General features: G+C 56.4%; 1 protein-coding gene across 1 annotated transcript in view; it reads left to right on the forward strand.

Moving 5' to 3' along the window:
- The window catches only part of LOC140108608 (ATP-binding cassette sub-family C member 8-like), a 112,974-nt gene that overhangs the window by 33,785 nt on the left and 65,489 nt on the right, over positions 1-13,700 (forward strand). The window contains 4 exon segments of the mRNA XM_072131860.1: positions 817-1,005; positions 1,480-1,644; positions 3,659-3,814; positions 6,643-6,777. Coding sequence (XP_071987961.1) covers positions 817-1,005; positions 1,480-1,644; positions 3,659-3,814; positions 6,643-6,777 — 645 coding nt within the window.

The raw sequence follows: 13,700 nt of genomic DNA on the forward strand, positions 1-13,700 counted from the left end.
CCAGTCCTGAGGGCTGTACATCTCACATGTGCTGCTCCGTCTAGTCCTGAGGGCTGTACATCTCACATGTGCTGCTCCGTCCAGTCCTGAGGGCTGTACATCTCACATGTGCTGCTCCGTCCAGTCCTGAGGGCTGTAAATCTCACATGTGCTGCTCCGTCTAGTCCTGAGGGCTGTACATCTCACATGTGCTGCTCCGTCTAGTCCTGAGGGCTGTACATCTCACATGTGCTGCTCCGTCTAGTCCTGAGGGCTGTAAATCTCACATGTGCTGCTCCGTCTAGTCCTGAGGGCTGTAAATCTCACATGTGCTGCTCCGTCCAGTCCTGAGGGCTGTACATCTCACATGTGCTGCTCCGTCTAGTCCTGAGGGCTGTACATCTCACATGTGCTGCTCCGTCCAGTCCTGAGGGCTGTGCATCTCACATGTGCTGCTCCGTCTAGTCCTGAGGGCTGTACTTCTCACATGTGCTGCTCCGTCCAGTCCTGAGGGCTGTACATCTCACATGTGCTGCTCCGTCCAGTCCTGAGGGCTGTACATCTCACATGTGCTGCTCCGTCTAGTCCTGAGGGCTGTACATCTCGCATGTGCTGCTCCGTCCAGTCCTGAGGGCTGTACATCTCACATGTGCTGCTCCGTCTAGTCCTGAGGGCTGTACATCTCACATTCTGCTTGCTGTCAGTGAATGGAGTGATTCCTGATTACATGTACATAGCAGTGTATCAGTGCAGTGGATCTATCAGCACCAATAACATAGTAACAGACCCTCAGCTGTGTGACGGGCAGAGGTAACGCTGTCTCCTGTTCCCTCGCAGTCCAAGTCTTCCCCGTGCCCACCCGGCTCCAGGTCCATCTGGGGCGCCCTGTGCCACGCATTTGGGAGACCCCTCATCCTCAGCAGCGTCTTCCGGATCCTGGCAGATATTCTGGGCTTTGCGGGTCCGCTCTGCGTGTCTGGGATCGTGCATCACCTCAGCCAACAGAACAAGACCTACCACCCGCGGGTAAGTCCCTGCATGACCAGGCAAATCCGGGGGAGTGATGTGTGTGCCCATCTATGTGTGTGCTCGGGTGTGTGCCCATCTATGTGTGTGTGTGCCCATCTATGTGTGTGTGTGCCCGGGTGTGTGTGTGCCCATCTATGTGTGTGTGCCCATCTATGTGTGTGCCCGGGTGTGTGTGTGCCCATCTATGTGTGTGCCCGGGTGTGTGTGTGCCCATCTATGTGTGTGCCCATCTATGTGTGTGCCCGGGGTGTGTGTGCCCATCTATGTGTGTGCCCTTCTATGTGTGTGCCCGGGTGTGTGTGTGCCCATCTATGTGTGTGCCCGGGTGTGTGTGTGCCCATCTATGTGTGTGCCCATCTATGTGTGTGCCCGGGGTGTGTGTGCCCATCTATGTGTGTGCCCATCTATGTGTGTGCCCGTCTATGTGTGTGCCCGGGTGAGGGAGTATCTGGTGTCTCCTCTCTCTTGCAGACTGTATTTTTCGGGGTTCCCTTCATCTCGTCCCAGGAGTTTTTGGCTAACGCCTATGTCCTGGCCGTTCTGCTGTTCTTCGCCCTCCTCCTGCAGAGAACTTTCCTTCAGGCCTCGTATTATGTCGCCATCGAGACCGGAATCAACCTCCGCGGAGCGATACAGGTGCCACCAGGACCCATCCTGATCATATCCGTTATCCACAGCTGCAGAGGGGGAAACAGTGTAACAGCCTGTGAATCTGCAGCTCTGGTGGGGGGCCCGGCACGGCGGTCTGGTGGGGGTCTAGCATGGGATCTTGGCGTCTGGTTTGCAGGGTCAGTAGAGACTCCTGGTGTCTGTATTGTTGCTGCACAGTGACCTTGGGGGCTGCAGGAGATAACGGGAGTTTCCATATAAATAGTACAAAGCAGATCTCCACTGGCGCCAAGTGTCCCTGATGTAAATCTTCCTTCTCCTGCTGGAGCTGTCACCCATGTCCTCAGCTCCGGGTGATGGGTGAGGGACAGACTATGCGGCCGGGTGGTCTCTACCAGTGAGGACCAGGCGAGGGGTCACACCATGGACAACAATCATAAAAACCCACAGAAGGTCCACACAGGAGAACCAAAGCTATCAGGACCCGGGACCCCTCAGGGCCACCACACATCACGGGACCCCCCAGAGCCACCCCACATCACGGGACCCCCCAGAGCCATCCCACATACAGGAGCCACCGCACATCACAGGAGCCCCCAGAGCCACCGCACATCACAGGAGCCCCCAGAGCCACCGCACATCACAGGAGCCCCCAGAGTCACCCCACATCACAGGAGCCCCCAGAACCACCGCACATCACAGGAGCCCCCAGAACCACCGCACATCACAGGAGCCCCCAGAGCCACCGCACATCACAGGAGCCCCCAGAGCCACCGCACATCACAGGAGCCCCCAGAGCCACCCCACATCACAGGAGATCCCAGAGCCACCACACATCACAGGAGCCCCCAGAGCCACCACACATCACAGGAGCCCCCAGAGCCACCACACATCACAGGAGCCCCCAGAGCCACCACACATCACAGGAGCCCCCAGAGCCACCGCACATCACAGAACTCCCCCCAGAGGCACATCACAGGAGCCCCCAGAGCCACCGCACATCACAGAACCCCCCCAGAGCCACCGCACATCACAGGAGCCCCCAGAGCCACCGCACATCACAGGAGCCCCCAGAGCCACCGCACATCACAGGACCCCCAGAGCCACCGCACATCACAGGAGCCCCCAGAGGTACAGCACATCACAGGAGCCCCCAGAGCCACCGCACATCATGGGACCCTCCCAGAGCCACCGCACATCACATGAGCCCCAGAACCACCACACATCACAGGAGCCCCCAGAGCCACCGCACATCACAGGAGCCCCCAGAACCACCACACATCACAAGAGCCCCCAGAGCCACCGCACATCACAGGAGCCCCAGAACCACCACACATCCCAGGAGCCCCCAGGGCCACCGCACATCACAGGAGCCCCCAGAGCCACCGCACATCACAGGAGCCCCCAGAGCCACCGCACATCACAGGAGCCCCCAGAGCCACCGCACATCACAGGAGCCCCCAGAGGTACAGCACATCACAGGAGCCCCCAGAGCCACCGCACATCACAGGAGCCCCCAGAGGTACAGCACATCACAGGAGCCCCAAGAGCCACCGCACATCATGGGACCCTCCCAGAGCCACCGCACATCACATGAGCCCCAGAACCACCGCACATCACAGGAGCCCCCAGAGCCACCGCACATCACAGGAGCCCCCAGAGCCACCGCACATCACAGGAGCCCCCAGAACCACCACACATCACAGGAGCCCCCAGAGCCACCGCACATCACAGGAGCCCCAGAACCACCACACATCCCAGGAGCCCCCAGGGCCACCGCACATCACAGGAGCCCCCAGAGCCACCGCACATCACAGGAGCCCCCAGAGCCATTGCACATCACAGGACCCCCAGAGCCACCGCACATCACAGGACCCCCAGAGCCACCGCACATCACATGAGCCCCAGAACCAGCACTAATAAAGAGCGAAGTAGAACCACCATGGAAATAGCTTTTCCAGCTCCATACCTGCAGGGGGTGACTGTGGTTTTAGTGATGGGGGATGTAACTATTAGTTATTTATCGTCTTCTCTTCTGCAGACCAAGATCTACAGTAAGATCATGCATCTATCCACGTCCAACATGTCCATGGGAGAGATGACATCCGGCCAGATCTGCAACCTGGTGGCAATCGACACCAATCAGCTCATGTGGTTTTTCTTTTTGTGTCCAAACCTCTGGGCAATGCCGGTTCAGGTGCGACAGATTGTAGTGTAAAGGATTGGGGCCACTCAGCGGATATCATTCCATCCAATAGGGGTCCAAAAACATGTGCTACCGGAACTGATTACTTAGTGTCCGGAGCACCAGTATAAGGCGCACCCAATTATAGTTACACATGGAATGCACAGAATGTTTTTCGATAAAATACAGTTTTATTAAAATATAAATGTACTAGAGGTCCAACTCCCCCCCCCCCCACCAATCACAAATATCAAAATAATGGGGCAGATTTACTTACCCGGTCCATTCGCGATCCAGCGGCGCGTTCTCTGTGGAGGACTCGGGTCTTCCGGCGATCACTAAGGTACTGTGCCCGATGTCCACCAGGTGTCGCTGCTGCGCTAAAGTCCGTCGGAGTTAACTGAAGTTCACCAAGCCAGGCCGGGTGCAGGTAAGTGCTTGTCAAGCAACACTTTTTTAAAAAAAAAATACAGCGGTTTTTCCAAATCCGTCGGGTTTTCTTACAGGCACGCCCCCCGATTTCCATCACGTACATGCCGACATTGATGCGATCCAAAAACCCGGGGCAATTTATGGAAAATCGGCGAAAAATGGTAAAATTCGGGTAACCCGAATGAGAACCGCGATTTGGGCCCTTAGTAAATGACCCCCATTGTCTTCTTCTCTTTTCTGCTCTCTTATCCGTCGTGTCCCTATTACAGGCAGTAGTTGGATGGAGTGTGACACATATTGGCCGTCTCTTATCTGGCTTGTAACTGGGTAAGACCTTGAGATTGTGATATTCAGTGATGTCTCTAAGTGTGAGAGATGTAGGGATCATATAACACTCGCACTCCGCTCAGCCTTCACTCTACTTGTAAGCGTTTGTGTCTTCTCCGGCGTCAGATGTGTGGGTAATAATCCGGAGCTCCGGAACTGCTGCTTCCTGGTAATGATAGTGCCTCTCCAAGGGCTCCGCTCCTGGTGTCTCCTGAGAGGAGGGGCGGCCTGTAGTCTGGTGTGTCCTGAGAGGAGGAGCAGCCTGTAGTCTGGTGCGGCCTGAGAGGAGGGGTAGCCTGTAGTCTGGTGTGTCCTGAGAGGAGGGGCGGCCTGTAGTCTGGTGCGGCCTGAGAGGAGGGGTAGCCTGTAGTCTGGTGCGGCCTGAGAGGAGGGGTAGCCTGTAGTCTGGTGTGTCCTGAGAGGAGGGGCGGCCTGTAGTCTGGTGCGGCCTGAGAGGAGGGGCGGCCTGTAGTCTGGTGCGGCCTGAGAGGAGGGGCGGCCTGTAGTCTGGTGTGTTCTGAGAGGAGGGGCGGCCTGTAGTCTGGTGTGTTCTGAGAGGAGAAGCGGCCTGTAGTCTGGTGCGGCCTGAGAGGAGGGGCGTCCTGTAGTCTGGTGTGTCCTGAGAGGAGGGGCAGCCTGTAGTCTGGTGTGTCCTGAGAGGAAGAGCGGCCTGTAGTCTAGTGTGTCCTGAGAGGAGGGGCAGCCTGTAGTCTGGTGTGTCCTGAGAGGAGGGGCGGCCTGTAGTCTGGTGTGTCCTGAGAGGAGGGGCGGCCTGTAGTCTGATGTGTCCTGAGAGGAGGGGCGGCCTGTAGTCTGGCACGTCCCGAGAGGAGGGGCGGCCTGTAGTCTGGCCCGTCCCGAGAGAAGGGGCGGTCTGTAGTCTGGCGCGTCCCGAGAGGAGGGGCGCCCTGTAGTGTGGCGCGTCCCGAGAGGAGGGGCGGCCTGTAGTCTGGTGTGTCCTGAGAGGAGGGGCGGCCTGTAGTCTGGTGCATCCTGAGAGGAGGGGCAGTCTGTAGTCTGGTGCGGCCTGTAGTCTGGTGTGTCCTGAGAGGGGGGGTGGCCTGTAGTCTGGTGCATCCTGAGAGGAGGGGCGGCCTGTAGTCTGGCGCGTCCCGAGAGGAGGGGTGGCCTGTAGTCTGGTGTTTCCTGAGAGGCGGGGTGCCCTGTAGTTTGGGGTGCCCTAAGAGGAGGGGCGGCCTGTAGTCTGTCTCGTCCCGAGAGGAGGGGCGGCCTGTAGTCTGGTGTGTCCTGAGAGGAGGGGTGGCCTGTAGTCTGGTGTGTCCTGAGAGGAGGGGCGGCCTGTAGTCTGGTGTGTCCTGAGAGGAGGGGTGGCCTGTAGTCTGGTGTGTCCCGAGAGGAGGGGTGGCCTGTAGTCTGGTGTTTCCTGAGAGGCGGGGCGGCTTGTAGTCTGTCTCGTCCCGAGAGGAGGGGTGGCCTGTATTCTGGTGCGTCCCGAGAGGAGGGGTGGCCTGTAGTCTGGTGTGTCCTGAGAGGAGGGGTGGCCTGTAGTCTGGTGTGTCCTGAGAGGAGGGCTGGCCTGTAGTCTGGTGTGTCCTGAGAGGAGGGGCGGCCTGTAGTCTGTCTCGTCCCGAGAGGAGGGGCGGCCTGTAGTCTGGCGCGTCCCGAGAGGAGGGGTGGCCTGTATTCTGGTGTGTCCTGAGAGGAGGGGCGGCCTGTAGTCTGGTGTTTCCTGAGAGGCGGGGCGGCCTGTAGTCTGGTGTGTCCTGAGAGGCGGGGCGGCCTGTAGTCTGGTGTGTCCTGAGAGGAGGGGCGGCCTGTAGTCTGTCTCGTCCCGAGAGGAGGGGCGGCCTGTAGTCTGGCGCGTCCCGAGAGGAGAGTGATTGGAGTGTAATTTATCAGGCTCTGTCTTGTTATATTTAGGATTGGTCAGATAATTGCAGGGTTTCTACCTTTGGAGCAATAATCACTGCTCAGTATCGCCCCCCAGGTAGGGGGGTAGGTAGAGGTGGTAGGTGGGGGAGGGGGGGTTCATCTTGAGATCTAGATGTCAGACTTTGTGTAGGAGATTTCTTGTGGTGTCTGTGGAGATCTTGCAGATGATAAGAGTTGTCTTCCCATAGATTATAGTGGGGATCATCCTCCTCTATTACATCCTTGGGATCAGTGCCCTGATTGGAGCTGCTGTCATCATCGTGCTCGCCCCCGTCCAGTACTTTGTCGCCACCAAACTCTCTCAGGCCCAGAGGAGCACGCTGGTATGTGCATATGTTATACATGTGTATTATATATGTGTTATATGTGTGCTATGTGTTAAATATGTGTATTATATATATGTGTTATATATGTGTGTTATGTGTTATACATGTGTGCTATGTTCCAGGTTATGTATTATGTATGTGTTATATGTGTATTATATATGTGTTATATGTGTACTGTGTATTATATATGTGTTATATGTGTGCTATGTATTATGTATGTGTTATATATGTGCTGTGTGCTGTGTATTATGTATGTGTTATATATATATATATGTGTGCTATGTGTTATGTCTTATACATATATGTGTGCTATGTACCAGGTTATGTATTATGTATGTGTTATATGTGTGCTATGTGTTATGTATGTGTTATATATATGTGTTATATGTGTGCTATGAGTTATACATGTGTGTTGTATATATATATATATGTGTGCTATGTGCTGTGTGTGCTATGTATTATGTATGTGCTATATATATGTGTTATATGTGTGCTATGTGTTATATGTGTGCTATGTATTATGTATGTGTATTATATATGTGTTATACACTCACCGGCCACTTTATTAGGTGCACCTGTCCAACTGCTCGTTAACACTTAATTTCTAATCAGCCAATCACATGGCGGCAGTGCATTTAGGGTGCGGTCACACGTCGCGTTTACCGCATGCGTTAAAAAACGCATTGGAATAGCTGGAGAGTGATTTGCCTAATTAAACACCTCTTAACACTTGTGTTTACAAAACGCATGCGTTAACCGCGATGTTAACGCATGCGTTAACAATGCGTTAACAACCACATGCGTTAACCGCGATGTTAACGCATGCGTTAACAATGCGTTAACGGTTGCGTTTTGTAAACACAGGTGTTAGCAGCTGTTTAATTAGGCAAATCACTCTCCAGCTATTGCAATGCGTTTTTAAACGCATGCGGTAAACGCGACGTGTGACAGCACCCTTAGGCATGTAGACATGGTCAAGACAATCTCCTGCAGTTCTCCCGAGCATCAGTATGGGGAAGAAAGGTGATTTGAGGCCTTTGAACGTGGCATGGTTGTTGGTGCCAGAAGGGCTGGTCTGAGTATTTCAGAAACTGCTGATCTACTGGGATTTTCACGCACAACCATCTCTAGGGTTTACAGAGAATGGTCCGAAAAAGAAAAAACATCCAGTGAGCGGCAGTTCTGTGGGCGGAAATGCCTTGTTGATGCCAGAGGTCAGAGGAGAATGGGCAGACTGGTTCCAGCTGATAGAAAGGCAACAGTGACTCAAATCGCCCCCCGTTACACCCAAGGTAGGCAGAAGAGCATCTCTGAACGCACAGTACGTCCAACTTTGAGGCAGATGGGCTACAGCAGCAGAAGACCACACCGGGTGCCACTCCTTTCAGCTAAGAACAGGAAACTGAGGCTACAATTTGCACAAGCTCATCGAAATTGGAGAGTAGAAGATTGGAAAAACGTTGCCTGGTCTGATGAGTCTCGATTTCTGCTGCGACATTCGGATGGTAGGGTCAGAATTTGGTACAACACCATGAAAGCATGGATCCATCCTGCCTTGTATCAGCGGGTCAGGCTGGTGGTGGTGGTGTCATGGATCCATCCTGCCTTGTATCAGCGGGTCAGGCTGGTGGTGGTGGTGTCATGGATCCATCCTGCCTTGTATCAGCGGCTCAGGCTGGTGCTGGTGGTGTCATGGATCCATCCTGCCTTGTATCAGCGGCTCAGGCTGGTGGTGGTGGTGTCATGGATCCATCCTGCCTTGTATCAGCGGGTCAGGCTGGTGGTGGTGGTGTCATGGATCCATCCTGCCTTGTATCAGCGGGTCAGGCTGGTGGTGCTGGTGTCATGGATCCATCCTGCCTTGTATCAGCGGCTCAGGCTGGTGGTGGTGGTGTCATGGATCCATCCTGCCTTGTATCAGCGGCTCAGGCTGGTGCTGGTGGTGTCATGGATCCATCCTGCCTTGTATCAGCAGCTCAGGCTGGTGCTGGTGGTGTCATGGATCCATCCTGCCTTGTATCAGCGGCTCAGGCTGGTGGTGGTGGTGTCATGAATCCATCCTGCCTTGTATCAGCGGCTCAGGCTGGTGGTGCTGGTGTCATGGATCCATCCTGCCTTGTATCAGCGGGTCAGGCTGGTGGTGCTGGTGTCATGGATCCATCCTGCCTTGTATCAGCGGGTCAGGCTGGTGGTGGTGGTGTCATGGATCCATCCTGCCTGGTATCAGCGGCTCAGGCTGGTGGTGGTGGTGTCATGGATCCATCCTGCCTTGTATCAGCGGGTCAGGCTGGTGGTGGTGGTGTCATGGATCCATCCTGCCTTGTATCAGCGGCTCAGGCTGGTGGTGCTGGTGTCATGGATCCATCCTGCCTTGTATCAGCGGTTCAGGCTGGTGGTGGTGTCATGGATCCATCCTGCCTTGTATCAGCGGCTCAGGCTGGTGGTGCTGGTGTCATGGATCCATCCTGCCTTGTATCAGCGGCTCAGGCTGGTGGTGCTGGTGTCATGGATCCATCCTGCCTTGTATCAGCGGCTCAGGCTGGTGGTGGTGGTGTCATGGATCCATCCTGCCTTGTATCAGCGGCTCAGGCTGGTGGTGCTGGTGTCATGGATCCATCCTGCCTTGTATCAGTGGGTCAGGCTGGTGGTGCTGGTGTCATGGATCCATCCTGCCTTGTATCAGCGGGTCAGGCTGGTGGTGGTGGTGTCATGGATCCATCCTGCCTTGTATCAGCGGCTCAGGCTGGTGGTGGTGTCATGGATCCATCCTGCCTTGTATCAGCGGGTCAGGCTGGTGGTGGTGGTGTCATGGATCCATCCTGCCTTGTATCAGCGGCTCAGGCTGGTGGTGCTGGTGTCATGGATCCATCCTGCCTTGTATCAGCGGCACAGGCTGGTGGTGGTGGTGTCATGGATCCATCCTGCCTTGTATCAGCGGGTCAGGCTGGTGGTGGTGGTGTCATGGATCCATCCTGCCTTGTATCAGCGGCTCAGGCTGGTGGTGGTGGTGTCATGGATCCATCCTGCCTTGTATCAGCGGGTCAGGCTGGTGGTGGTGGTGTCATGGATCCATCCTGCCTTGTATCAGCGGGTCAGGCTGGTGGTGGTGGTGTCATGGATCCATCCTGCCTTGTATCAGCGGGTCAGGCTGGTGGTGGTGGTGTCATGGATCCCTCCTGCCTTGTATCAGCGGCTCAGGCTGGTGGTGGTGGTGTCATGGATCCCTCCTGCCTTGTATCAGCGGCTCAGGCTGGTGGTGGTGGTGTCATGGATCCCTCCTGCCTTGTATCAGCGGCTCAGGCTGGTGGTGCTGGTGTCATGGATCCATCCTGCCTTGTATCAGCTGGTCAGGCTGGTGGTGGTGGTGTCATGGATCCCTCCTGCCTTGTATCAGCGGCTCAGGCTGGTGGTGGTGTCATGGATCCATCCTGCCTTGTATCAGCGGCTCAGGCTGGTGGTGGTGGTGTCATGGATCCATCCTGCCTTGTATCAGCGGGTCAGGCTGGTGGTGGTGGTGTCATGGATCCATCCTGCCTTGTATCAGCGGGTCAGGCTGGTGGTGGTGGTGTCATGGATCCATCCTGCCTTGTATCAGCGGGTCAGGCTGGTGGTGGTGGTGTCATGGATCCATCCTGCCTTGTATCAGCGGGTCAGGCTGGTGGTGGTGGTGTCATGGATCCATCCTGCCTTGTATCAGCGGCTCAGGCTGGTGGTGGTGGTGTCATGGATCCATCCTGCCTTGTATCAGCGGGTCAGGCTGGTGGTGCTGGTGTCATGGATCCATCCTGCCTTGTATCAGCGGCTCAGGCTGGTGGTGGTGGTGTCATGGATCCATCCTGCCTTGTATCAGCGGCTCAGGCTGGTGCTGGTGGTGTCATGGATCCATCCTGCCTTGTATCAGCGGGTCAGGCTGGTGGTGGTGGTGTCATGGATACATCCTGCCTTGTATCAGCGGGTCAGGCTGGTGGTGCTGGTGTCATGGATCCATCCTGCCTTGTATCAGCGGCTCAGGCTGGTGGTGGTGGTGTCATGGATCCATCCTGCCTTGTATCAGCGGCTCAGGCTGGTGGTGGTGGTGTCATGGATCCATCCTGCCTTGTATCAGCGGCTCAGGCTGGTGGTGGTGGTGTCATGGATCCATCCTGCCTTGTATCAGCGGGTCAGGCTGGTGGTGGTGGTGTCATGGATCCATCCTGCCTTGTATCAGCGGCTCAGGCTGGTGGTGGTGGTGTCATGGATCCATCCTGCCTTGTATCAGCGGGTCAGGCTGGTGGTGGTGGTGTCATGGATCCATCCTGCCTTGTATCAGCGGGTCAGGCTGGTGGTGGTGGTGTCATGGATCCATCCTGCCTTGTATCAGCGGGTCAGGCTGGTGGTGGTGGTGTCATGGATCCCTCCTGCCTTGTATCAGCGGCTCAGGCTGGTGGTGGTGGTGTCATGGATCCCTCCTGCCTTGTATCAGCGGCTCAGGCTGGTGGTGGTGGTGTCATGGATCCCTCCTGCCTTGTATCAGCGGCTCAGGCTGGTGGTGCTGGTGTCATGGATCCATCCTGCCTTGTATCAGCTGGTCAGGCTGGTGGTGGTGGTGTCATGGATCCCTCCTGCCTTGTATCAGCGGCTCAGGCTGGTGGTGGTGTCATGGATCCATCCTGCCTTGTATCAGCGGCTCAGGCTGGTGGTGGTGGTGTCATGGATCCATCCTGCCTTGTATCAGCGGGTCAGGCTGGTGGTGGTGGTGTCATGGATCCATCCTGCCTTGTATCAGCGGGTCAGGCTGGTGGTGGTGGTGTCATGGATCCATCCTGCCTTGTATCAGCGGGTCAGGCTGGTGGTGGTGGTGTCATGGATCCATCCTGCCTTGTATCAGCGGGTCAGGCTGGTGGTGGTGGTGTCATGGATCCATCCTGCCTTGTATCAGCGGCTCAGGCTGGTGGTGGTGGTGTCATGGATCCATCCTGCCTTGTATCAGCGGGTCAGGCTGGTGGTGCTGGTGTCATGGATCCATCCTGCCTTGTATCAGCGGCTCAGGCTGGTGGTGGTGGTGTCATGGATCCATCCTGCCTTGTATCAGCGGCTCAGGCTGGTGGTGGTGGTGTCATGGATCCATCCTGCCTTGTATCAGCGGGTCAGGCTGGTGGTGGTGGTGTCATGGATACATCCTGCCTTGTATCAGCGGGTCAGGCTGGTGGTGCTGGTGTCATGGATCCATCCTGCCTTGTATCAGCGGGTCAGGCTGGTGGTGGTGGTGTCATGGATCCATCCTGCCTTGTATCAGCGGCTCAGGCTGGTGGTGGTGGTGTCATGGATCCATCCTGCCTTGTATCAGCGGCTCAGGCTGGTGGTGGTGGTGTCATGGATCCATCCTGCCTTGTATCAGCGGCTCAGGCTGGTGGTGCTGGTGTCATGGATCCATCCTGCCTTGTATCAGCGGCTCAGGCTGGTGGTGGTGGTGTCATGGATCCATCCTGCCTTGTATCAGCGGCTCAGGCTGGTGGTGGTGGTGTCATGGATCCATCCTGCCTTGTATCAGCGGCTCAGGCTGGTGGTGCTGGTGTCATGGATCCATCCTGCCTTGTATCAGCGGCTCAGGCTGGTGGTGGTGGTGTCATGGATCCATCCTGCCTTGTATCAGCGGGTCAGGCTGGTGGTGCTGGTGTCATGGATCCATCCTGCCTTGTATCAGCAGCTCAGGCTGGTGGTGCTGGTGTCATGGATCCATCCTGCCTTGTATCAGCGGGTCAGGCTGGTGGTGGTGTCATGGATCCATCCTGCCTTGTATCAGCGGCTCAGGCTGGTGGTGGTGGGGTCATGGATCCATCCTGCCTTGTATCAGAGGCTCAGGCTGGTGGTGGTGGTGTCATGGATCCATCCTGCCTTGTATCAGCGGCTCAGGCTGGTGGTGGTGGTGTCATGGATCCATCCTGCCTTGTATCAGCGGCTCAGGCTGGTGGTGGTGTCATGGATCCATCCTGCCTTGTATCAGCGGCTCAGGCTGGTGGTGGTGGGGTCATGGATCCATCCTGCCTTGTATCAGCGGCTCAGGCTGGTGGTGCTGGTGTCATGGATCCATCCTGCCTTGTATCAGCGGCTCAGGCTGGTGGTGGTGGGGTCATGGATCCATCCTGCCTTGTATCAGAGGCTCAGGCTGGTGGTGGTGGTGTCATGGATCCATCCTGCCTTGTATCAGCGGCTCAGGCTGGTGGTGGTGGTGTCATGGATCCATCCTGCCTTGTATCAGCGGGTCAGGCTGGTGGTGGTGTCATGGATCCATCCTGCCTTGTATCAGCGGCTCAGGCTGGTGGTGGTGGGGTCATGGATCCATCCTGCCTTGTATCAGCGGCTCAGGCTGGTGGTGGTGGTGTCATGGATCCATCCTGCCTTGTATCAGCGGCTCAGGCTGGTGGTGGTGGTGTCATGGATCCATCCTGCCTTGTATCAGCGGCTCAGGCTGGTGGTGGTGGTGTCATGGATCCATCCTGCCTTGTATCAGCGGCTCAGGCTGGTGGTGCTGGTGTCATGGATCCATCCTGCCTTGTATCAGCGGCTCAGGCTGGTGGTGGTGGTGTCATGGATCCATCCTGCCTTGTATCAGCGGGTCAGGCTGGTGGTGGTGGTGTCATGGATCCATCCTGCCTTGTATCAGCGGGTCAGGCTGGTGGTGGTGGTGTCATGGATCCATCCTGCCTTGTATCAGCGGGTCAGGCTGGTGGTGGTGGTGTCATGGATCCATCCTGCCTTGTATCAGCGGGTCAGGCTGGTGGTGGTGGTGTCATGGATCCATCCTGCCTTGTATCAGCGGGTCAGGCTGGTGGTGGTGGTGTCATGGATCCATCCTGCCTTGTATCAGCGGGTCAGGCTGGTGGTGGTGTCATGGATCCATCCTGCCTTGTATCAGCGGGTCAGGCTGGTGGTGGGGGTGT

This window comes from Engystomops pustulosus, unplaced genomic scaffold (assembly GCF_040894005.1).
Source record: "Engystomops pustulosus unplaced genomic scaffold, aEngPut4.maternal MAT_SCAFFOLD_156, whole genome shotgun sequence".
Lineage (NCBI taxonomy): Eukaryota > Metazoa > Chordata > Amphibia > Anura > Leptodactylidae > Engystomops > Engystomops pustulosus.